At 36.6% G+C, this 24,220-nt stretch overlaps 1 protein-coding gene across 7 annotated transcripts in view; it reads right to left on the reverse strand.

Moving 5' to 3' along the window:
* The window catches only part of Efa6 (Exchange factor for Arf 6), a 46,330-nt gene that overhangs the window by 18,549 nt on the left and 3,561 nt on the right, over positions 1–24,220 (reverse strand). For 5 of the 7 annotated variants that reach the window (XM_034974246.2, XM_034974243.2, XM_034974242.2 and 2 more), the window contains exons 2-4: positions 7,038–7,104; positions 4,901–4,954; positions 3,784–3,868 (exon numbers count right to left, since the gene is read on the reverse strand). In XM_034974246.2, the coding sequence (XP_034830137.1) occupies positions 3,784–3,868; positions 4,901–4,954; positions 7,038–7,104 (206 nt within the window). Of the gene's footprint in view, positions 1–3,783; positions 3,883–4,900; positions 4,955–7,037; positions 7,105–10,591; positions 11,014–24,220 lie in introns of those variants that run through there. The other 2 variants (XM_069502269.1, XM_069502268.1) reach the window with 2 other exon arrangements.

Genomic DNA, 24,220 nt, shown 5'->3' on the forward strand with positions numbered 1-24,220 from the left:
ATGCGCTCTATATCTAGGGTTGTCAACCCCATGTCTTTTGAACTCGAAGTAGGTAGTACACAAACTCGGTCTAAGTTTGGGGTTGTTATTGTCTTTTCTAGAATTGAGCAGTTTAGCCAATAGTGAGAAGAAAAAGAAATTGCATTGGTTGCCATAGACCTATAAATACTCTTGGTTGCTATCAAAGTTTAGCACTAAGAGTTCAGGTCGCACATCTACATTAAAAATGTAGAAGTGTGTCAATCTGTTTGTTTCACCTTTTCGCGGCACATCGTTTAACCGATTTTAACAAAATTTGTACAGAAATAACTTGCATTCCGGAAACGGGCATAGGCTACTTACTGTTCATTCTAGAACATAAGTTCCCATGGGATTTTAAAAACTTAAATCCAGGCGGACGAAGTCGTGGGCATCATGTTGTATAATGTAAAATTACAATAGTACGGTATTTGTTTAAATAATTTGGCAATGAAAAAAATTTTGTGACAAAAAATTTAATCAGCATGTCAATGGCTGATAACAACGAACTATTGTATTTTGTTTATATGAATAACAGTTGAAGATCTGATAAGTGTTCTAAAATTGTGGTGTAATAAAAATTCCTATATTATACCTAATACTGATTTCATAGTTCTATCTTAGAATAATTTGTATTGTCTACTTAGTAGGAATAAAGAAAATCTACATGCAAATTCTCCATTTCTAGACTGTAGTTGATAATATGTCAGTCAATCAGTTTTTAGTAGGTACACCTAAATAAAATTAAGACATTAGTATATTTTAATTTATCAACCCTAGCTACGCGGAAGAGGGTGAGGGTGACCGTCTGCGACACATATGGCAACGGCGATCGCTTATCGCATTCGGATATCAGCTGTCAAAGTTGAGGGGGTTTGGTTTACGGTTACACCCAAAATAAGGCGCATCTAAATATACTGGCCGAAACCCGAAGGGAGGTGGAAATATAAATAACGGGCACTAAAATAACTTTGAACTTTACCATACCTCCCATTTTCCAATTACGGACACTGAATCTATTTATAGAACCAATGCATATTGGAAAGTTCAATTGGGTTTTTGGAGCGTATCTCAATTAATTAACGGTTAGTTTTTTTTGACGGTTTATTGTATAATAATATACCCAGATTCGAAAAACACGTCGAATTAAAAAAAACTTGAGCTCAAAGTTAGACAAATAGATACTTGGGTAGTGGCTTAGTGGGTACTGAGTACTTACCTGCCCATTTCTGTACATAGCAAATAATATAAAAATATTATTATTATATTATTAACGACTTAAAAAAGTTTTTCAATTCGATTTTTTTTATAAGTTACTTCATAAATTAGGTACCTATTTAAATAGGCTTTAAATATGATTTCACAGTTCACTAAACACAAAGCAAAGTAAAGGAATTTTTATTATCGCTTATTCATTGCTTCTTAGAAAAACTACTGAATTATAAATGTTAAATTAGCTATTAAGATTTTACTTACAAAAAGTTTCGTACAGTACGCGACGGAAAATAATGTACAGCGATCGACCTTTAGAGAGAGATAGCATCGTATTAGCAGAGATAGTTTCGTAGAGCATTGTCTCTGTCGTTGAGACCGACAACATCACATAGGTATGAGGGACAGTTACAACGCTCTACAAAGCCGAAATTTCATTCTAAAGGTCGATGTACATTATTTTCTGACGCGTACTGTAAAAAAGTATCTCTTACTAAAAGTTATGGGCCATAACAGCAGCATCAAATAAAATTGAAACGATTGTGCCGAACGTTATTAAGACAGAAGTTGAAAATAAAAGTGAACTTCATCCATTACATCCCATTGACTGGCGCTATCTTTATTGAGTCAGTATTTCTGAATGTCAGCGAGATAATTGAATGGCGGGTAAACGGGCTTGCCATGCGTCTGGTTATCGCGCGGATAGTCCAGCCCCCTTAGGGATGATTTATGCCAACACGTGGCGGGCGCGGGTCGTGCCACGTACTACGCATGGATTCAAAACATCACGAACATTTTATATGAAGCAATTTATGCTTCACCGTGTGGCGTCCGTGCACGGACTCGGCACGGTGAAACATAAACTGCTTCATATAAAATGTTCGTGATATTTGGAATCCGTGCTTCGTCCGCGCCTCGTACGTGGCACGGCTCGTGCCCGCCACGTGTTGGCTTAATATCTGTGAAACAGAAATGAAAAGGACCAGCCAGAGTGAGTGTCGATCTCATTTTATATCATTAATTTGCAGAGAGTTATTATTTGTCCACACCACTTCTTTACCACTATTATTACTACCAAAAATTTAGTTAATTAGAAATATTTTAGAAAAGACGCATTGGTGCGCATCGTCTTTGCAGCAATGTACCTTGAGCCTTAGAGCTCAACGATTATAAAGAATAGTTAGGTAGTTATAGTCTACTATTTAACATTTCGTTATCATGTGTTTGCTCAAAACCAAATTTTTGCGCCATAATCTCTACAGCTCAGTTGTCACAAAAATACATACATAAATAATTTTGCAATCCTTTTGACATGAATGATAGTGAAATGAAAATCCGACCTAAATATTGTGATAGTTGCGAGGTCAAACGCGAACCCGACAAAGATAAAAAAATATTTATGGCACGTCTTGTTTTCGTTCACACAATGGTTTATTTTCACTTATTTTTAATTGAAATGCAGTTTAGTATTTTTTTAATAGGTTTTAATAATTGTTAAGAGCCAGAGTAGCGCGCCTTAGTTCCAACCGCGCAATTAGCTAATGTTGGTTCAGCAAAATTGACCTATGTACACTGTACAGTGCGCGAGATGTCAATCGGGATATGAGGCGGGGGGGACGTCCCGCACACCCGCACGTCACCTGCGCTATCCCGCACCAGGGTAGTGCGGCGCGTCCCCACCCCGATTGCTATCTCGACCTGTCGCGTACTATAGGTAACTGGGTAGGTGACCAACTAGGTGGTCGTAATTGGTTGGTTGGAACAAACAAATAGTCCAAACTGAACACCAGGCGTATGGCTTGTGTATATTTTAATCGTCAGTCTAATCTGCGAAAATCGATATTTTACAACTTCACATTGAACTATTTGTTTTGATATCATGCGATTGCCACATATCACGATCCATAATCGATATAATATATCGAGGCAATATTCCAGAGTGAATAGGCATTGTCTAGGCAAGCGCGCTCCGTCTTAGGCTGCATCATCAATTGCCAGTAGGTCTGATTGCAATTTGCAACCAAGCGATAGTCTATAAATTAAAAAAAATAGATATGTATATTGTACTAGCTGCCCCGGCGAACTTCGTACCGCCTAACAGTTCAATTTTTTTTAATTTTTCTCTCCGTAAGAACCATCCTCGTACTTCAAGGAATATTATGAAAAAAGAATGAGCGAAATTGGTTCAGCTGTTCTCAAGATTTGCGAACAGCAACACATTCAGGGATTCATTTTTATATAATAGAGATATGATGGTATTGATTGCTTCGCAACTATATTGGCATGTATCCGAATGTTTTTGAAATACGATACCAAAATCGCAATATGGTATTGATAGTGTAAGCCTGCGGCCTAGGTGGGAGCGGGGCGGGTAGCGGGCGCGATGCAATACATTCCATGCCGCTCGGCACCCGATTAGGACACGTCCGCGCGTCTTCTTTACAATTTCATGTAAATATCAAGAGTTTGTTCTACACGCTGGCCGCCCCGCAGGACAACGCCAGGGCTGCAGGCGAACACTCCCCCTATGACTAATTAATTAGGAATACTCACTTGTCTTTTGTGCGTTGCGGCAGGCTAGAGCGACGCTCTGCGGCGGCTGACATGTAGCGCCTCACGTTCGCTTTGATCTGTGGGTCTGCAACACCGACACTGCATCAGATTTTATGATTAAGGCACTCATGTACCTTAATCATCAAGCTGTACATTAACATTTCATATCACTCTGTTCTCATATTTACAAGACGAAAAACGGTTTTTGATATATGCCTGTCGTCGATTGCCAGGAAACGATTTATTATTAAACATACTTCTCCCAAAAATAATACCGTAATAAGTGCCTATCTATGTAAACGCACAATGTAACTAAAAATCTATATTTTTTATTTTTTGAAAGATTTGAAGCTATCCATTTGGATAGCTTCAAATCTTTCAAACTAGATACTCGATAAATTTAACCAGAAGATAACGCATTTCTTGTCTACCTACTTGAAGCTTAGTCACAGATACACAGTAGTGGTAAATACACACGGTAACAAAGCGTTACAAAAGAAGACGAGTTTAAGCAATTGCAAAGAGCATAAAAGAGGTTTCATAGCCGACGCGAGGCATTATTATTATATATTAGTGGGCAGGTTATTCCAGGTCGAATCCCGGGAGCCACCTATAAATTTGCTCGCTGTATCGCTACTCTTATTTGCCGCGCCTTATTTCGTAAACTCAACCAAACCACTCGGGATATACCAATTTTATTACTGCTAACCGCAACTCTCGTATCAAATGTCATAGTTCATCATATACGTACGAGTAGGTAAATAAAGGTTTTATTGGATATTACAGGCAGTGGCTCACTCGCGGCTCACGAGTCACGGCAAGACACGAGAAATAGATAGATAATTGCACTTTTGCAGTATTAGATATGTGCAGCGTTGCGGCCGCAGTGCTTTTTAAACCCATATAAATAAAAACGCGCGACTTCAACCGCGAATTCAGTAAATACATTAATTGCCGCGTCAATAACTTTAGTCTTTTTCCTTATTGATTTATTACTAATTTTGTCCTTTATTTTTAGGCCTAGCATGCTCCTTTCCATGGCTCCGTGGGCAACCTGTATTTTGTGTACTACGTCCTACAGATAATGATAGTAACAATAAATTCACATTCAACTCACCCTTTTTGAGTCGTAGTGTGACGGGATCCGACGAAAGTCGCAAGCATTTTAACACTGAAATAGGAAATTATTACATTAAATTAAATCGTTAACATTGCAAAGAACACCCGCCGAGTTTCTCGCTGGTTCTTCTCGGTAGGAAAGGCCGAACCAGTGGTAGATGCATTTGACGATTCAAAAGTACTTGTAAGTTTATTTGAATAAAAAGATTCTATGTACCTATTCTATTCTAAGCCTTCATTGACGTTGAACTGTAAATTAACTAGCTTTTTTTCTAAAAACGTGTTGTATAAATATCTTGAACGCGATTTAACAAAATAGTTCATTTAAAGACGACGTTTCCAATGAATTAATAAAAATGCAACAATTTTTTTACTGCCTCAAACTGCTTTGTAATCTTTAAGAGATTTTATTTAAGTAAGTAAGCAGGTCTTAAGTTATTTAACTGCACGAAAAAATACCGTCTTTTGTATTGGCACACTTTATCTAGCGTACTTGATTAAAATGCCCGTATCTGTGTATGATGCATAAGCAATGTTTTTTGTAATTTTAACGAATACGTATATGTGAAAAAACCTGTAAGGGCAGGATTCATACACTGGAATTCATAGTCAACATAGGGGCTTTTGACTAAAACTACTGGACTACTATAAAACATTTTTGTTGTTTGTCAGGTCGTCGCTTCGCTTCTCCCGCAAAGTGCCTTGAGCCTTCCGTGATTGCGTGAAGGGGCGGAGGCCCGCCGAGACCAGCGATGACTCGATCATTGAGTTATCATCATCGTTAATAACAACACAAATGTGACTGAACTTTAGGTATGCGTGATTGATGTGAACGTGTTTTAAAGATTATTTATCTAAATTGTACGGAGTCTCGTAACGGAGAACTTTAGATAAATAAATAAATAAATAAGCCACTTATTTTCAAAACACAATTATCATCTAGGCAGATACAATATTAAATATTCTAGTATTAATTCGAATGTGTTATTATTAATATTAGTATCATTCTTAAGTTGAATTAATATTGCCTTCTTATTAAACAGAATATTAAGAACACAGATTATATTCTTAAATTTCACATTATTTTAAATTAACTAAAATATTATCACATTATATGTAAACTGTTATTCTTTAGTAGGGTTTATACAATATTAACTTTAGACAAAAGGAGTAATTTCAATTTTCAATTTCAATTTATTTAATTTAGGCTAGATTGTAATGGTAGTAAAGTACTCGTGTCAGTACTTTACGACAAAAAAAAAATTATTTAATTGTTTACAAAAATTACTTTTACAATTTTACTCCTTAAAAATAATTCCCAATATTATGCTAGTTAACAATATGTGATTCTGCCAAAGGAGTGCTTAGACACTCCTTCTAAAATAACTTGTGTTACGAATGTCGTCGCCTCCCTCCGTACCTTGTTACATAATATTATATTACACTATCTAATTGTATTGTAATCAGTCCATTTAGCTTTACATTTATATTGGTATATTTAATTCTATGTTTAATTGCATGATGTTGCGTTTTGTTGACATCTTGTTGAAGGTATCAAAATGCCAGATGGCAGATAAGAGCTTTGCCACAGTTCACGACAGTTTGGGAACTTGGAACAAAACGCTAAGGCTTCAAGGTCACTGGCAGGCAGGCTTCAAATGTTCCTATATTTGACGTTAGGTATCCTATGATTTTCTTTGATTTCACGTCACACGGAGCCTAATATTTGACATATTGTCGATTAAGAATCAAACCGAGAGTTCCCTCACTTTAGTTCACTCTGGCTTAGCTTAGCGCAATGATTGTGTGTCAGCGAGTGTGGAGAGAGTGAAATGGGCAGTCGCCGCATAACTTCCGAGTTCCGATACAACGATCAAATGTACTGTTCAGAGTTCAAACTTCAAACGCAGTTCTAGCTTCTCGAATCTTCCTAATTTCCGATGCTAAAAGCACACTAAAAGTATCACGTGTGCTTTGGACCTAGTATTTCAATCTACCATACCACAAGCAGTAAGCAAAGACCCGGGGAGGACGGGGACCGTCAATTAGTTGGGAACAGTTATCACCGAGCGCCGCGCACGTTCGGACTTCGGAGATACATAAGTGTCATGGGTAATAAATGGCGAATTCCTTACCTTCTCGGGTAGTGAACCGGTCCACATCAGTCCCATTAACCTTGAGCAATACGTCTCCCGCCTCGACCTGTAATGAACGGGTAGATTCATTTATTTATTCCAACAACAAAAATTAAACTAGTTCGAAATCTTCATGATCATGTTAATTAATAAAAGTTACCTACACCCTACCTTTCGTTACCTATCCTTTAAATAAGTTGATAAAATATTTATAAGTTAAACAATTTCATTTACATCGCTTCGTATACTTTCAATTTTTAAATTTAATGTGTTTTTCGATAGCTTGTACTGAATTGATGCTTATGAAACATCGCATATGGATTTCATTCCCATGACATTAATATTGATATTATACATAAATATATTATTATGTAAAACTAAATATAAAAGGAAAAGTGACTTACTTACTGACTGACTGATCTATCAACGCACAGCTCAAACTACTGGCTGGGCCTGCAGATAGCTATTATGACGTAGGCATATGCTAAGAAAGGATTTTGGAAAATTCAACCCCTAAGGGGGTGAAATAGGGGTTTGAAATTTGTGTAGTCCACGCGGACGAAGTCGCGAGCATAAGCTAGTACCTAATATTATAAACCTTCCAATTTAAAAGTTTTATTGTAATGCACATGTACATTGTACATAATCAAAATATAGTTTGAATCGCGACGTTACATAAATATGTTTAACAGTCTAACAATAAAGCTTTCTAAACAGTGGCATTCATGTGAATTTTTAGTTTGAATCCCAAGCAAATAAAATACTTGAGTACACACTATAGATAAAATACTTGAGTGATAACTGAGATGCAGATAATGCATGATTTTTGTAAACATACAACCTAACCAAATAAATAAATATTTCCTTTGCGAAATTAGAAACGTGAAATTATTGAAATGTTTAATGAGTAATATAATATCTATAGTAGCTTATTACGCGTCTTCGTCCGCGTGGACAACACAAATTCGAACCCCTATTTTACCACCTTAGGGGTCGTATTTTCAAAAATCCTTTCTTAGGTGTTTTTAGCGAACGTCTACATCATAATAGCAATCTGCATGCCAAATTTCAGCCCGATCCGTCCAGTAGTTTAAACTGTGCGTTTCAAAATTCAAATAATTTATTCAAAATAGCTAATAAATTACGCCTTTTGATGGTCGGTTGTTAGATTTGTAAGATATAGTGGTGATAATTTTTAAAAGCTAGGTACGTTGTTAGATCAGTCAGTCAGTCAGCTTAGTCGCGATTTCGTACGTGTAGATTTAGTTTTTAAAAAACCCCATGGGCACTCTTTGCTTTTCCGGGATGTACATATAATTTCCGGGACGCAAGCTACTTATTTACCAAATTTCTTGGACTTGGGCTACTTTTTGATCCGTAAAATCAAAGAGATCCCAAACATTTTAAAAACTTAAATCGACGTAGTTGAGGGCATCATGTACTCATAATATAATTTGAAGAAAATGCACATAATCAGTACCCTTTATTATAAATGCGAAAGTGTGTTTGTTTGTTGGCTTGTTGGTTTATTGGTTTATTGGTTTGTCCTTCAATCACGTCGCGACGGTGCAACGGATTGACGTGGTTTTTTTGCATGGGTATAGATAAAGACCTGGAGAGTGACATAGGCTACTTTTTATCCCGGAAAATCAAAGGGTTCCCACGGAATTTTTAAAAACCTAATTCCACGCGGACGAAGTCGCGGACATCAGCTAGTGTAAGGTATAAAGCCTATCTAGAAAATGTCGTTTCATTTTGCAACCGAGGTTCATAAAATTACAAGTAAGAGACAGGAAACATGCAATGGAAGTACATTCCAAATCTTAGCAAACGCATTACGCATAACGGAAATGCTGGTAAATCCGAGATGTCACACGTAAAATTGCAAAGCCTTGTGGTTAGAGGGTAAAATTTGAAGGAGGATAAGAGAGTTCCTATTTCCTAGTTCCTTCCTATTTTACACGCGAACACTCATCTGATTAAAGCACATTTTCTATTGAGAATTCCTTTGAACTTATGAGTTGTACTACCTCATAATTGACAAATAGGTCTGTACCTACATATACATACCTACTTGACTTTCGAATTTCGCCAACACGAGGAAAATTGAATTGAATGCAAATCTTTCTATTTATGACTAGCTTATGCTTGCGACTTCATCCGTGTGGACTACCCCTATTTCACCCCCTTAGGGGTTGAATTTTCAAAATCCTTTCTAAGCAGATGCCTACGTCATAATAGCTATCTGCATGCCAAACTTCAGCCCGATCCGTCCAGTAGTTTGAGCTATGCGTTGATAGATCAGTCAGTCAGTCAGTCAGTCACCTTTTCCTGTTATATAATATTTAGATAGATAACGTAACACATTGCAATGCAGTGCCCTATATTACTTAGTGGATTTTGCACGCGACTTTGTCTGCGGTACACAGCCTGTGATACTTCTGGATGAAGTAGATAACGGTGAAAGAATTATTAAAATCGGTTCAATAGTTTCAGAGTTCATCGATTACAAACAATTACAAACAAATAAATCTTTCCTCTTTATAATATTAGTATACAGATGATATACATGAATTCAATTGAATCAATCAGTACACTTATTATAAATGTGAAAGTGTTTGTTTGTTGGTTTGTCCTTCAATCACGTCGCAACGGTGCAACGGATTGACGTGATTTTTTGCATGGGTATAGATAAAGACCTGGAGAGTGACAGACTACTTTTTATCTCGGAAAATCAAAGAGTACCCACGGGATTTTTAAAAACCTAATTCCACGCGGACGCAAACTAGATCGCCGAGATGTTAAACAAACTTTATACTCGTTGTTAATGCTAGTTTGATTCTTGGTATCTTGTTAGTTCAGCCCGCTTCCTCGTTTCCAATTTTAATTTCAAATTTCGTTAACCTGACCTCGTTACAAATAATTTTAACCAAATCACATGCAAATCCCTTATGAATACAGTTACCACTGTTAGCTACTACAAATATTTCAATAACATTTGCTACAGGTCAATAGTCGTGATAATGTGCTTTCAGGATTAATCATTGCATATTATAAATGAACCGGTTAATCATTATAATAACAATAGCCACAGTTAACTAATACAAATAATTGTACAATAACTTATACCCATTGTGCAGATAACAAAGTACCAGGCTTATTTAAACAATAGATGAAACATTAATATTAGGTAACCTATGTATAGAAGTTCGGAATCAAAATATATCTTAACTGTATAACTGATCTATCAATGCACAACCTAAACAGCTGGAGTTAGATTTTTTTTTACATTGGGTTCCTTTTATAACGTAGAAACTAACAAGCAAGGATTTTTAGAAATTCCACCCCTAACGGGGTAAAAAGGGGATGAAAGTTTGTTTGAAAGTCTGTTATTTTTCAAGTTATATCCATGAAAATTGGTATTGGGCTTTCGGTTAAAAATGAAGAAATACATGTTTCAGGATTTTTGGAAAATCCACCACCTTTTTCAAAAATAGCATTTGAGCGAAGCTGGCGCAGATCAGTTAGTATTCCATTCTAAGCATCTCACTTACACAATATTGTAGCGGGGTAGGTAGGTATGTGCAGCACGTCAGAAATATTTTATATTACTTTTAGCACAACACTCTAGTTGTACGCTTTACATACTCGTATATTCACATCCTAGTAAGGTCACAAGATACACGGCCTACACAACACGTAGTAGTACACTAAACAAAACTTATCAATCATTCACACAACATCACAAAGGATAAACAAGCAGTTTCGCCACTTCCTTTTCATTTCAATGATTCACTGATGCACTTTACAACTGGTTAGGGATATAAAAACTAGATTCAGAATAAATATTTACTTAAGTTTTTATTTAACTTATTGTTCAATTCCAAGATAGGATGTAGTTATGAAGACGAGCGGAATAAAAACTTCTAGCGTAGTAAATAATAGACGAGTAATAATATCGGAAAATGTTACAGAGCGAAATATGCGGGCGCACGACGCGCTTCGCGCTGTCAACTGTTATCAAACGAGGGAGCGCTGGGCCAAGTTTAGAAGATAAATTAAATCAAGCTCCTATAAAGGGCGCAGGAAATACGTGGCTCCTTCCACCTGGCCTCGTTAAAGGAAACCTCAAAGCAGGGGACGATAAACGCATTAATATCCCGATTGACCAAGACCATGAATTTCCGGAAGGTCGTTGAGGTGCACGCGATCATGTGTATCGGGCGTTAGACAACATTTATCATATTCATAATGAATAATGATATATTAGATAATTTTTAATAGATAATTATATATATATAATTTTTACTGGGTCTTAAAACTACGATCGATATGAATGGCAGTTTTATCTTACTAATATTATAAATGTGAAAGTTTGGATGTCTGTTCCATCACACGCCACAATGAAACGATTTGACTGGAAATGAAGATAGCTTATACCCTAAATTACATTACTACTTTTACCTAATAAAATAAGAGTTATTGAAAAACTTGTATCCACGCGGACAGGTCGCAGATATCATTTATTATAGTGTCGCTATAAACTCGTCGTATGCTCTATTTCTCTTATACTTTCTACTTAATATCTATTATATTATGCGTTTGTTATTTTTACACACTCATCATTCAATCATCATGCAGACATCAAGTTGCTACCCAATTAAAGGCATCATATAAAGAAGGGCAATGTTACAAAATCCAAGGCCACGAAAAGAAGATCAGATTACCAACAGCATCAAAAGTAAGGTAAACAACCAGCCTTTGGCCAAGTTTGGAAAAATACTTAACATTTTTATATTGATATGATACGTCATACGGTTAGTTTTTGCATGCAACCTCGTTCGTGTGGGCTTAAGTTTTTGGAAATCGTATCGGAACCATTGTTTGCATTTCTGGGATAAAAATTGTCAGAATGTCCGCCTCCAAGATGCAAATAAATAAATAAATAAAAATATTTTTTATTCAATTAAACTTTTACATGTACTTTTGAATCGTCAAATGCATCCACACTTTAGCATTTATCATGATCATCTCAACTCAACTCAACTCTCAAGTCTCAATCCGTCGCCAGCCCACTATGACTGAGCACGGGTCTCCTATAAGACTGAGAAGGGTTTAAGACATAGTCCATCATACTGGCCAATTACGGATTGGCAGATAGTTTGAGCATTTAGTGCATGATTTATGGAGTACTTGCAGGCATGCAAGTTTCATCAGAATGTTTTCCTTTACCGTAGCAACTAGCAAGCGATATTCGCATGTTCAATATTAATAAATAATTATATCGGAATCTAGAAACTAATACAAAGAAATAGTTTTCAAGTGATTGTTATCGTAGTTTGATCCCAGTGGACGTGAATAAGTAATATCAAATTGACTAACATAGCTGAATTTAGCTTTTGTTGTAACTTCTAAGTAATATTAGAGTTATCGCATCGATGTTATAACGTAATTTTATTAACTTTACATTTGCCTCATTGGGGTTTTAGGGGAAAAGTTTTAACCATCTGTATCTGTATGTATATACATACAAAATTCAGTCCTGACTGACTGACTTACATATATATCAACGCACAGCCTAAACCGCAGGTCCTAGAAATTTGAAGGGCGTGTTCTTTGTAAAGAGTACGTATCCACTAAGAAAGCATTTTTCGAAATTCTACTCCTAAGCGGGTTAAATAGGGACTTGAAATGTATGTAAGTAGTCCACGCGGACGAAGTGGCGAGTATTAGCTGGTGTTTTATAGAGTTGAAAGTTGAAACGTAGGTACCTAGGTACTTGAGTGTATTTTTAAAACTCCTCGGTTTTATAACTTGTAATAAATAATAATAATTAAGATGATGTATGTTGTATACTCAATGATAAAGTAATTAAGATATTTTGAGTCAATTATTAACACAATGCATTGTTGACTTTTTGTTATGTCGTGTGAATGGAAACTGAGACTCCAGAGTTATTCATTTCTTTAATTTAACTTTTAAAAATTACTTTGATTTAACATTCACTGATGATTTCTCTGTAATAATACTATATTATGTCAATTCAATGCGATTAATCTCTCTCTAAGAAGCTGTGATAGCCTAGCGATTAGGACGTCCGCCTTTTAATCGGAGGTCTGGGGTTCGATCCCGGGCACTCACCTTTAACTTTTCGGAGTTATCTGCGTTTTAAGTAATCTAATTACTAACTGTTACTATACCTACCTATTTATTTAAAACGTTTAACGTTAATAATAATAATTAATTATCCATTTAAGCTTTAAAAAGATCTCTATATATTACTTCGCTTGATAAAATTATTTCTACACATTCTCGTCTAAGAATCTAAAGTACGATAAATTGTGCCTACCAACTGTTTTCTGCAATTACAGAATGATCATGTTCAATCAAATTCCTATATTAATTGTATTTAGTCTCAATTGGTTCTTAATTAATAAATGCCAAGACGAACGGACAACGAAATGCGCGTGTATAATACTCGAAATACGTACTAACAATAGTAAATCCTCTATGATGTACTCGTAGACGCCTACCGGTCACTAAACCGCTAGAGAAGTAGAGGATAATAAATTTATAGTCGGAAAAATAGTCGTAAACATGGAGTCGAACGAAATCGAACTTTGAAATATTGAAGTGGCATTAGCAAAGTGCTAAAACACCATATTATAAATTGCAAGAGTGTTTGTTTGTTGGTTTGTCCTTCAACCACATCACAACGGAGCAATGGATCGACGTGATGTTTTTGCATGGGTATACCTGTTAAAGACCTGGAGAGTGACATAGGCTACTTTTCATCCCGGAAAATCAAAGAGTTCCCACGGGCTTTTTACAAGACCTAAATCCACGCAAACGAACTCGCGGGCATCAGCTAGTAATATATAATTCCAAACTTATATTATACTAGCGACCTACCCTGGCTTCGCACGGGTAGCTTATTACTATTTTCGTAGAGACCTCGAATTTTTTTAAATGAATAGCCTATGTCACTCAGAGATAATGTAGCTTTCTACTGGTGAAAGAATTTTCCAAATCGGTTCAGTAGTTCCAGAGATTACCCCCCACCAACAAACTTATAAACTTTACCTCTTTATAATATTAGTATAGAAAAGCAAAAGTGTGCATTTACCGCGTTAAACCGATTTTGACGGACAATAGACAGTACAGACACAGGTTCAGAGACAGCTTGCCTTGCGGGGCTTTGTTTTTCCGGGATTTTTAATCCAGCAAATCAAAGAGTTCCCACGGGATTATCAAAAACCTATCGACATTTAGAATGAGATTTCAGCTTTGTAGAGCGTTGTCTCTGTCACTCAAACTTAAGTGTCGGTCGTTGAGACAGAGACAATGCATATTGAAAGCAATGGGAAGCTGGAAGAAATCTCTGTTTAGAGATAAGCATTTCCAATGTAACTTAATTTATTATTACTTTGTAACTACAATTTTGGTACATGAAAAATAAAAAAAATAAAAAAATAAAAATGCTCTACAAAACCGCTATCTTTTTCTTAAGGGCGATGTGCATTATTTTATTATCAAAATGATTAGATTAAAAACAATTTTCTAAGTATCGTAGATTTTTATTTTCCTAGATAATATGTACTTAATAAAATGGTGAATATGTACTTTTATCAAAGCTATTATGTACAGATATACATAGAAGATAGTTTGAAATTCTGCATATTTATAGAGGTGCGGCCCGTTTGGCGATGCGCATTTATTTGTCCGACAATATTAAATTTATTGAAGCGCAAAGTACTGTAGCCTTTGACCGGAAGTTCAACCTTTCAGAGTCAAATGCAAACTTTGTTACATCCCTACTGTATCTACGCCCACTTGCATCGAGCAAACCTACGCACCGTGACCTGTTATAGTGGGCTTACCTCTAACTCGATCCTCTAACCCATACCTGTATAATAATATAAAATCCTTACTCAATGCCTGCATTACCTACTACCAATAAATACTATTTTCTAGTTTGCCCCAATATATTATTTCTTCGATGATTAATGGCATTCCGTTGGCCTTAATTGAAATTAAAGCGAGAAGGACGTTGGGGATAAAACGAAACTCTGTACAACACAAACATATCGCATATCGCATTAAAAATTACTAAGTACCTTTATTAAGTATACCTACCAGTAAAAGATAGACTTCTCAATATTTTTTCTATGCGGCAGCCTTTTGTAATATCACATTAATATCCAAGACCTGGAGTGTGACATAGGCTACTTTTTATCCCGGAAAATGAAAGAGTTCCCAAGAGATTTTTAAAATTTAAATCCATATTAAATAATATTTCTTCGACTGAGTTGTCCATTTCTACGCTTGTCACAGCTTTGTCTGACCGCAAAATGCAGTTTATACCTACTGACCGCACCACCCCGCCCAATGGACGCACGTACGGTACGTAAAAATGCTCGCCGCCCGCCGCCCGCCGCCCGCCGCCCGCGCCGCGCCGCGCGCCGCGGCCGATGCGCCCATTGTAATGTGCGCTTATCTTTACTATTACTGGGGCGTATTTAATATTTACTTTGATAAAACGCATTTCACTAACGCGAAGGTCTTCACGAGTCGACAACTAGTTGACTAGTTGATTAATAAAAATTTAAGCCATTAATAAGATAAGATTACAGTTTAAATTACGATTACTATCAAGGAAATTAAAGTAAAGTTTCAATCAGTGAATACTAGGTACATTACGTAAAACGTTTTTATTAATAGTTTGTTTTTATGTAGGTGAAAAAATAAATACTAAAACCGTTCAGCGTGAAACCGATTAAGTAGAAACAACCAAAAAAATACTTGAAGTTAGTGTTTATTTTTTAACTATAGTAATCATTAGATGGTAATATTCTTAAAACAGTTTCTTAATTTAAAAAGTTCATTTAATGTTTCATTTAATGCATATCTACACCTTCACAGCGCACTACCGAAATCGTTTTTGGCAGTTTATTCTGACAAAAAAAGTAAAATAAAATATAATGAAAAAATTGTTATCGTAAAATGGACAACTTCTAAGCGTAGGACTGGGAAAATTTGTAGGACTACGTGGTCATTTCATTGTAGAAATATTTACTGCTGCTTTTGACCTTATAAATTTCCAATTCTATGTTCAAAGTCATAGAAAAAGATTGTTTCACAATCCCAGGTACAGCAATTGCTTGTACAGTGTGGTATAATAATATTGTAAATTGAACATTCAAAATCGGATTAATCAATTCATCAAAATCGGCTCAGTAGTTCAAGCGGCTAGGGATCTATACTCATGTGGCTACGGTGCAGTGGAACCATACGTAAATACTATCTATGTAGATTGTAGACTGTTAAATTCAAATCATAACCTTTTGGCTTACCATGAAACATTTTACCACAATAAGAATTTGAACATTTTACAATGACAAAGTATAATCCTACTAATATTATAAATGTGAAAGTGTGGATGTTTGGATGTTTGTTACTCAATCACGCAAAAACAGCTAACTGGATTTGGATGAAATTTGGAGATAGGCTACTTTTTATACCGGAAAATCAAAAAGTTCCCACGGCATTTAAAAAAATGTAAAACCACGCGGACGAAGTCGCGGGCATCAGCTAGTAATACTATAGTTCTAAGTCAGGTAAAAGAGAAACAGCAAAGCATAACAGCTATGTAGGTAATATGAAAACGTCGAACAGGAGTTCTGTGAACTGTTAAGAAAATGAAACTATCCTGTAGGTGGAGAAGCAGCTTAAGGGTGCGTTTTCACTGAAGTGCAACGGAGCGAAGACGTGTTCAATAAACCAATCATAGTATCGCACTTGATCATTTTATCACGTCACGTCTCCGCTCAGCTTCGCTTCAGTGGAAACGCAGCCTAAGAGTCAGAGCTTAATGTTTTTGCACACGTAAATCAATGTTTCAACTACTCGCTTAAATGGATAGAATTGAAAGATAATAATTTTACGTGGAACATCCAAGCGTTAGTAATTATTTTGTAATAATAGGTACAATATCAATTCAATTTCCTACACCTACAGGAGTGCAAGGGAAGGAAACCATCGACCTGAAAACCGATTTCCGCCCTCTGCCCTGCATTAGAAAATGAGGGTAGGATGTAGTTTTTATTTTTATGCCAATATTGATCATAAAAAGCGATTATTTCATAATCACTTTAGGTACCCGTATAAAATTCAATATAAATCATGATAAATCAAACAAAACTTAGCATGTAACCATGGCATGGTTTAGAGTATTAGACGAATCGATACATGTATATTCGATCGATATCAATCCTACTTCTCGTTGAATAAAAGCCATACAGACGTTGGGGTGCTTTGATAATACATATAAAGAATTCCATCCATCATCATAGGTACATTTAAAGAATTCCACATAAAATGTATGTGGAATTCTTTAAATGTACAGGACCTACCTATGTCATACATACCTAGCTAGATAGCATTGAAAAACATACAGTAGCCGGCAAGAAATATTGTACATCGACCTTTAGCGTGAAATTACGGCTTTGTAGAGAGTTGTCTCTGTCACTCATATCTATGTGACGTGTTGTCGGTCTCAACGACAGAGACAATGCTCTACGAAAACGCTATCTCATTCTAAAGGTCTATGTACATTATTTTCTTTCGCGTACTTGGACCCTACCCTATATCTCTTTGCTGTCGCGCAGTCGGATAATAAGAGAGTAAAATTCTAACAAAAGCAGCACTCCCACATAGCATCACAATATAGTATCTAGTAGGTAGGTACTACCTACGAAGGCAAAGCAGGTGTCCCATTTTCAGAACGCCCTATATTTTGTAGTAATAATCATATCGCTCATATTTTGTGTGGACTGCCCTGTTTCAGCTTGGCCTGTGTTGAAATTCGTATCTTAGAATCGAATGGACCGATTTTGATCAATTTATTAGCATATCATTTTTAAGGTTCCGTACCCAAAGGTCAAACGCCTCCGCTATCCGTCCGTCTGTCCGTCTCCCTGTCAACGGGCTGTATCTCATGAACCGTACCCGAAGGTTGCCAACGGAACCCTAACAAGAGCAGTGGGTAGGTAGTTTTTGCGTGAAGCATGTACGAACAAATAAACAAACAAACATTTGAGGCGATAAAAAATAAGCGAGTAACTGAATAGAAGGCTAAGAGTGGCAAAGATTGAATCGAGAACATCTCGCTAGTTTATGTCTTGCTAGATTAATTACCAAGTACCTACATACAAGGAACTTGGCACAGCGGTCACTAAGGTGTCTGCAATACTCCATGCATGACTGACCATGAGCTGTCGGTCTGATTAACTGTTTATTACTCAGTGTACATATTATAATAAACATGGGTAGAACTATCGATAAGAAGTATTTAACATGTTCATGAATCATAAGTCGGACTACTGTAGGTATGTCCTAATGTCCTAATATATAGACATTTTAATACCAATAATTATAATTTTAATTTAATGGTAATGTTGACGTCATAACTCACAATACTTTTTCTATTAGATGACTTTTGTAAAGGGATGCTATAAATCTTAGCGCTGAGCCTTTACCTGGAGTAAATCAAAGGTCAAGATGTGAGAGACCGTGATTATAGCTCATCTTGAATGGCTAAACTGATCCCAGTCAAGAAGCTGCTGTATCTGACAGTAAGCGAACGGCGCGGCCTAGGTGGGAGCGGGTGCGACCTGCGGCGCAGCCAGCGTGACGTGTGGAACAAACTCAAGAAATTGGAATGAAGACGCGCGTGTCCTAATTGAGAGCGGGTGCCAAGCGGCATGGAGAGTATGGCATCGCGCCCGCTTTCCGCCCCGCAGGACGCTACCGCTCCCAGCTGGGCCGCCGACTAACAGATAATATCAGTGGTAAAATAAAGCCAGTAAGGTATTACAAAACCTAAATCCACATGGGCAAAGTTTGAATCATCATCTACTTGGTACAGAGATGACTAGCATCCTGAAAACGGACACAGACTACTTTTTATCTGGAAAATCAAGCAGTTCCCACGGGATTTTTAAAAACCTAGATCCATGCGGGCGATCGCGAAGTACGGAATGGTGATGATCATTACAGTACTCGTATATCATTAACGGGTCACGTGATACAGTGACACGAAGACCTGATCGTCGCATCTAAGACAGACTATGCTAGCCTCTACGTTTTCTGGTAAAAAAACCGGCCAAGTGAGAGTCAAGCTGGCGCAACGAGGTTTCCGTGCTGCAGTCGTATTTTTTCGACATTTTGCACAATAATTCAAAAACTATGATACATAAAAATAAATAAAAATCTGTTTTAGAATGCACAGGTGAAGCCCTTTCATAGGAGTATGATACCCCACTTGATATAGTTAGGTATCTTACTTCGAAAATTGAAAATACTAATTTTTAGTTCATGACCACAATTTAATTTTTTTTTGTGTGATGTAACTACAAATTCACGGTTTTCAGATTTTTCCCCTAATGTCTGCTATAAGACCTACCTACCTACTAAATTTCATGATTCTAGGTCAACGGGAAGTACCCTGTAGGCTGTAGGTTTCTTGACAGACCGACAGACAGACAGACAACAAAGTGATCCTATAAGGGTTCCGTTTTTCCTTTTGAGGTACGGAACCCTAAAAAGTAATATACTTTATCAGTAAACTTTATGAAAATCAGTAAATTCTTATAATTATAGTAGGTACAAGGCCAAAAATACTCTTTAGTAGCTAACAGAGCAGGCACTTTTCATAACGAAATACGGGGTTTTCTCATCAAATTTTCTTTTGGGAGTACAAGTACGTCGTAAATTCTTAATTACACGGTTATACTTGGTACCTTTTTATAAATCCACAGCAATATATATTTTTTTTTAATTTGCGAGTTTGTTTTGCTTAGCCAGGATTATAATGGTGATCGTGAACAATGGAGCAGTCAGCAGACTAAGGTTAAATACTTATCGGATTGAACAGACCATTCGGACTGTAAAGTAATAGTGCCCATCGTACCGGAACGACAACTTGTACCGGTAACCAGCCGCAGATGCACCCTCCTACCATAAATAATCAATTTTCACGAATTCATTAACTGGGTAATATTATCAGTACCCATATTATAAATGCGAAAGTATGTTGTGTGTGTTGTGTTTGTTGGTTTGTCCTTCAATTACGTCGCAACGGTGCAACAGATTGACGTGATTTTTTGAATGGGTATAGATAAAGACCTGGAGAGTGACATAGGCATACTTTTTATCGCGGAAAATGAAAGAGTTCCCAACGGATTCATTAAAAACGAGGACGAAGTCGCGGGCATCAGCTAGTTATAGAATAACTTTACAATGTAACAGCTTAAAAGTAAGCTGCATTAGCTTCTATCTCCTAAGAGTCTAGCCTCTAGCAACGTATAGCGTGTCAAGAAGAAGCTCAAGCTTTCTTTTTACTTCAAGTCAACTTTGAATGCTTGATGCTTGCTTAATTTGAAACGCTATGCTTGCGCTAGCTTCTGAACATTCTTCTGAAATTTCTGAGCATTTTTGTGGTAGTCGCCAACAGATACAGTCCAGACGACGCTTTCAATGACGCCAAATTAGCTTTTTTAGGATTCTATATAGTTACTTATACATATAATAAGTGAGTATTTTTGACCAAAGTTTTTATGGAAAAACATGTAGATACATAAATGTTGTGCGCGCAAAACTCATTACCTAAATAAGCCTTCGATGTATGATTACTGATTAGTCTACTATTTTAGAAAAACTAACTAAAATTTGAATTTTCGCGGCTGGGTCTATCAAATCACCTTAATGCGACAAGCATTAATGTCAGTAGGTACTTCAAGTAGCACTTAAGACACTCGCATTAATGAATGGCTTACTACACATTTACGATACCGATTACGATCAAAGAGTTATAGTAATCTGTCCAATACTTGACACTGTCGCGCTTGATTGACACCACTAATGAATTTTATTGGAAAATCGAAAGCGCACATTTGTCTCGCGAAAAGGTGATACGAGCATCAAATAAACATTGCGATTTCTCATAGATATATAGAAAGTATTGTAATCATTTTATCAACGTTAGGAATAGTCATTCAAACTGAAATCTCAGATATCAACGCAGAAATTCTTCAGCATTTCTATACAAAGGGGTTTGAAAATTTGTTGTATATGAAGGCTGACATAGTAGAACTTCGCACATCGGCGTAAAACTTTGTAAACTTGCGGTCTAAATAAAAAAAAAGATTCCGACGAATTGAGAACCTCCTATTTTGAAATTGGTTAAAAACTAATTGCTTCATAGCAGACTGAGCACATTTTGTACTGTATGGAGGTGACTATGGACGTGATTTTCAAAAATCTGTAGTTCTAGAGAGGGTAGTCACCATTTAAAATATGAGCGTGAAAGTTGTACAGCTCTGCACTAGTTTATTTTTTATACATTTAAAGAAACCAGCTTTGCCTTTCTAACCATCGAACTTGTACTTTATTAAACTAGATCTGGATATACAGGATGAAGTTATGTTGTTTTATATTTATACACTACAGAAAAAAGATGTAAAAAGTTATGTGGGAGCGCTGAATGATTGAATTACATTTATCTCAAAGCGCGAAAGGGCAACGTTCGCTAAAAAAAAAATTAACAACTTTATCTTTAATGTTTAATATGCATTCGAAAATGGTAGAAGAATACTATAAACGTTGAAACGGAGAAAGTTATCACGATGAAAAAAAACCAGCCAAGTGCTAGTCAGACTTACGCACCGAGAGCTCCTACTACAGTCGTATTTTTTCGACATTTTGTACGATAAATAAAAAAATATTTAGCATAAGAATAGATAAAAATCTGTTTTAGAATGTACAGGTAAAGCCCTTTTATATGATTGATACCCCACTTGGTATGGTAATCTTACTTTGAAAGTTGAAAATACTAATTATTTGTTCATGATCACATTTTAATTTTTTTTTCGTGACGTAACCACAAATTCACGGTTTTCGGATTTTTCCCCTTACGTGTGCTATAAGACCTACCTACCTGCCAAATTTCATGATTCTGTGTTCTAGGTCAACGGGAAGTACCTTCTGGGTTTCTTGTAAACACGACAGACAGACAAACAACGAAGTGATCCTATAAGGATTCCGTTTTACTTTTTTGAAGTACGGAACCCTAATAAAATAAAAAGCCTTTTCTGGACATTCAGACTAGTAAGTATGTCGTTCTGTGAAGTGGTTTGTTCCAATTTCACAAGTACCAAGAAGAGGAGATCGATCTGTCGATGACGCCAGTGGCTCTAAAAGGCTACTTTGTATTAATCCATACTAGCCATATTATCAATACTAACATTATAAATTCGAAACAATTTTTATACTAGGTATCTGTCTGTTACCTTTTCACGGCATCGATCTTGACGAAAGGTACTATATAACTTGCACCATAGACGGGATTTTTAAGAAACTAAAATGCATTAAATCTTCCAAACAATTGATCTTACTTAGTACAATCAATTTACGAATTCCTACCAAGTACTGAGTTTTACGAAGAAAAAAATATAAAAAAATGACATGTTTCAACTTTCTAGATTTAAGATTGTTTTGATGATAACATACCTAGTAGGTATTACTGGACGTGGTAGAGATACGCTAGTTTCGTAGTTTCCAAATAATCGTATCACCCTTAGTTCTTACTTGGTTCGACGGCATTTACATTGGTGTACGATCGTTAGGTTGAAGATGCTAGATGCATCTGCTGATGCTTATCAACACCATTATTATAAATGCGAAATTGTGTTTGTTTGTTGGTCCTTGTGTCCTTCAATCACGTCGCAACGGTGCAACGGATTGACGTGATTTTTTGCATGGGTATAGATAAAGACCTGGAGAGTGACATAGGCTAATTTTTTATCCCGGATAATCAAAGAGTTCCCACGGGATTTTTAATAACCTAATTTCACGCGGACGAAGTCGCGGGCATCAGCTAGTATGTAATACCAGTAATACTTAAGACTTTTATTAATTAAACCGTACAACGATTAGGCAGGCAACTACAAGAGCAACAAAATATACTTCAGCATGTCTTTTTCTATGAAACAGCAGCCAAAGGTTACGTAAACTTACTTGTTACAAAGTGTTATCCCATTAATTACGCATACAAAACAACGCGGCCCATTAACAAATGCGTGGTTCATAACTAAATGTGAATGTATTGGTAAGTTTTTGCATGTTTTAGGACTGGACCAGTGCGTCATTCAATCATCTCGGCGACTGAACAACTCACGAGTCGCAATATTTTGTATTTTATGTCATCTCATTAAAATTGTTTACAACGTTGACCTCATGACCAATAAAGGATGATTCACATTTGACCGTGCCCGGCACGAACCGTGTAGCGTCGTAGCGAGGCCGAAACACGTACGACGACGCGCGGCCAGACCGATTGGAACTTTAAATATGAAGTCACGGCTCGTACCTGTCCCGGTCTAATGTGAATCATCCTTTTCTTCATACAAAATTCAACCCTTGGTCACAAATTAAATAATAGGGGATTTGGCTCATTCATACTTCAAAGACGAGAGATGTGGCCTGGCTCTTACCCGGCACGGTGCAGTCTAATGTGGTTCATGCTTAAATGATGCAGCGGTTTGCAAGTGCACTTGCTAGAGGTCTAGGGGTTAAATTGGATATCAGTTCGCGACTTTTATTTTGCCGATAAAATAATGTTTTATTGCCCACTACTACGGGGTAGATACTAAGTAGTAGATAGGTATAGTTCGGTATAGATATCACCTGTATTACTTTTTAGGGTTCCGTACCTAAAAAGGAAAAGGAACCCTGATAGGATCACTTCGTTGTTTGTCTGTCTGCCAAGAAACCTATTTTATAGGGATTTTAACGGGAAGTATCCCGTTGACCTAGAATCATGAAATTTGGCAGGTAGGTGAGTCTTATAGCACAGCACACATTAAGAGAAAAATCCGAAAACCGTGAAATTGTGGTTACATCACAAAAAAATTAAAATGTGTCCATGATGAAATAATTAGTATCTCAACTTTCAAAGTAAGATTCCTATACCAAGTGGGATAGCATACGAAAGGGCTTTGCCAGTACATTCTAAAACAGAATTTTATTTATTTTTGTTCTTTGATTTATAGTGCAAAATGTCGAAAAAATAAGACTGTAGTACGGAACCCTCGGTGCGCGAGTTTGAGTCGCACTAGGCCGGTTTT

Source organism: Maniola hyperantus, chromosome 12, assembly GCF_902806685.2.
Source record: "Maniola hyperantus chromosome 12, iAphHyp1.2, whole genome shotgun sequence".
Taxonomy (NCBI): Eukaryota; Metazoa; Arthropoda; class Insecta; order Lepidoptera; family Nymphalidae; genus Maniola; species Maniola hyperantus.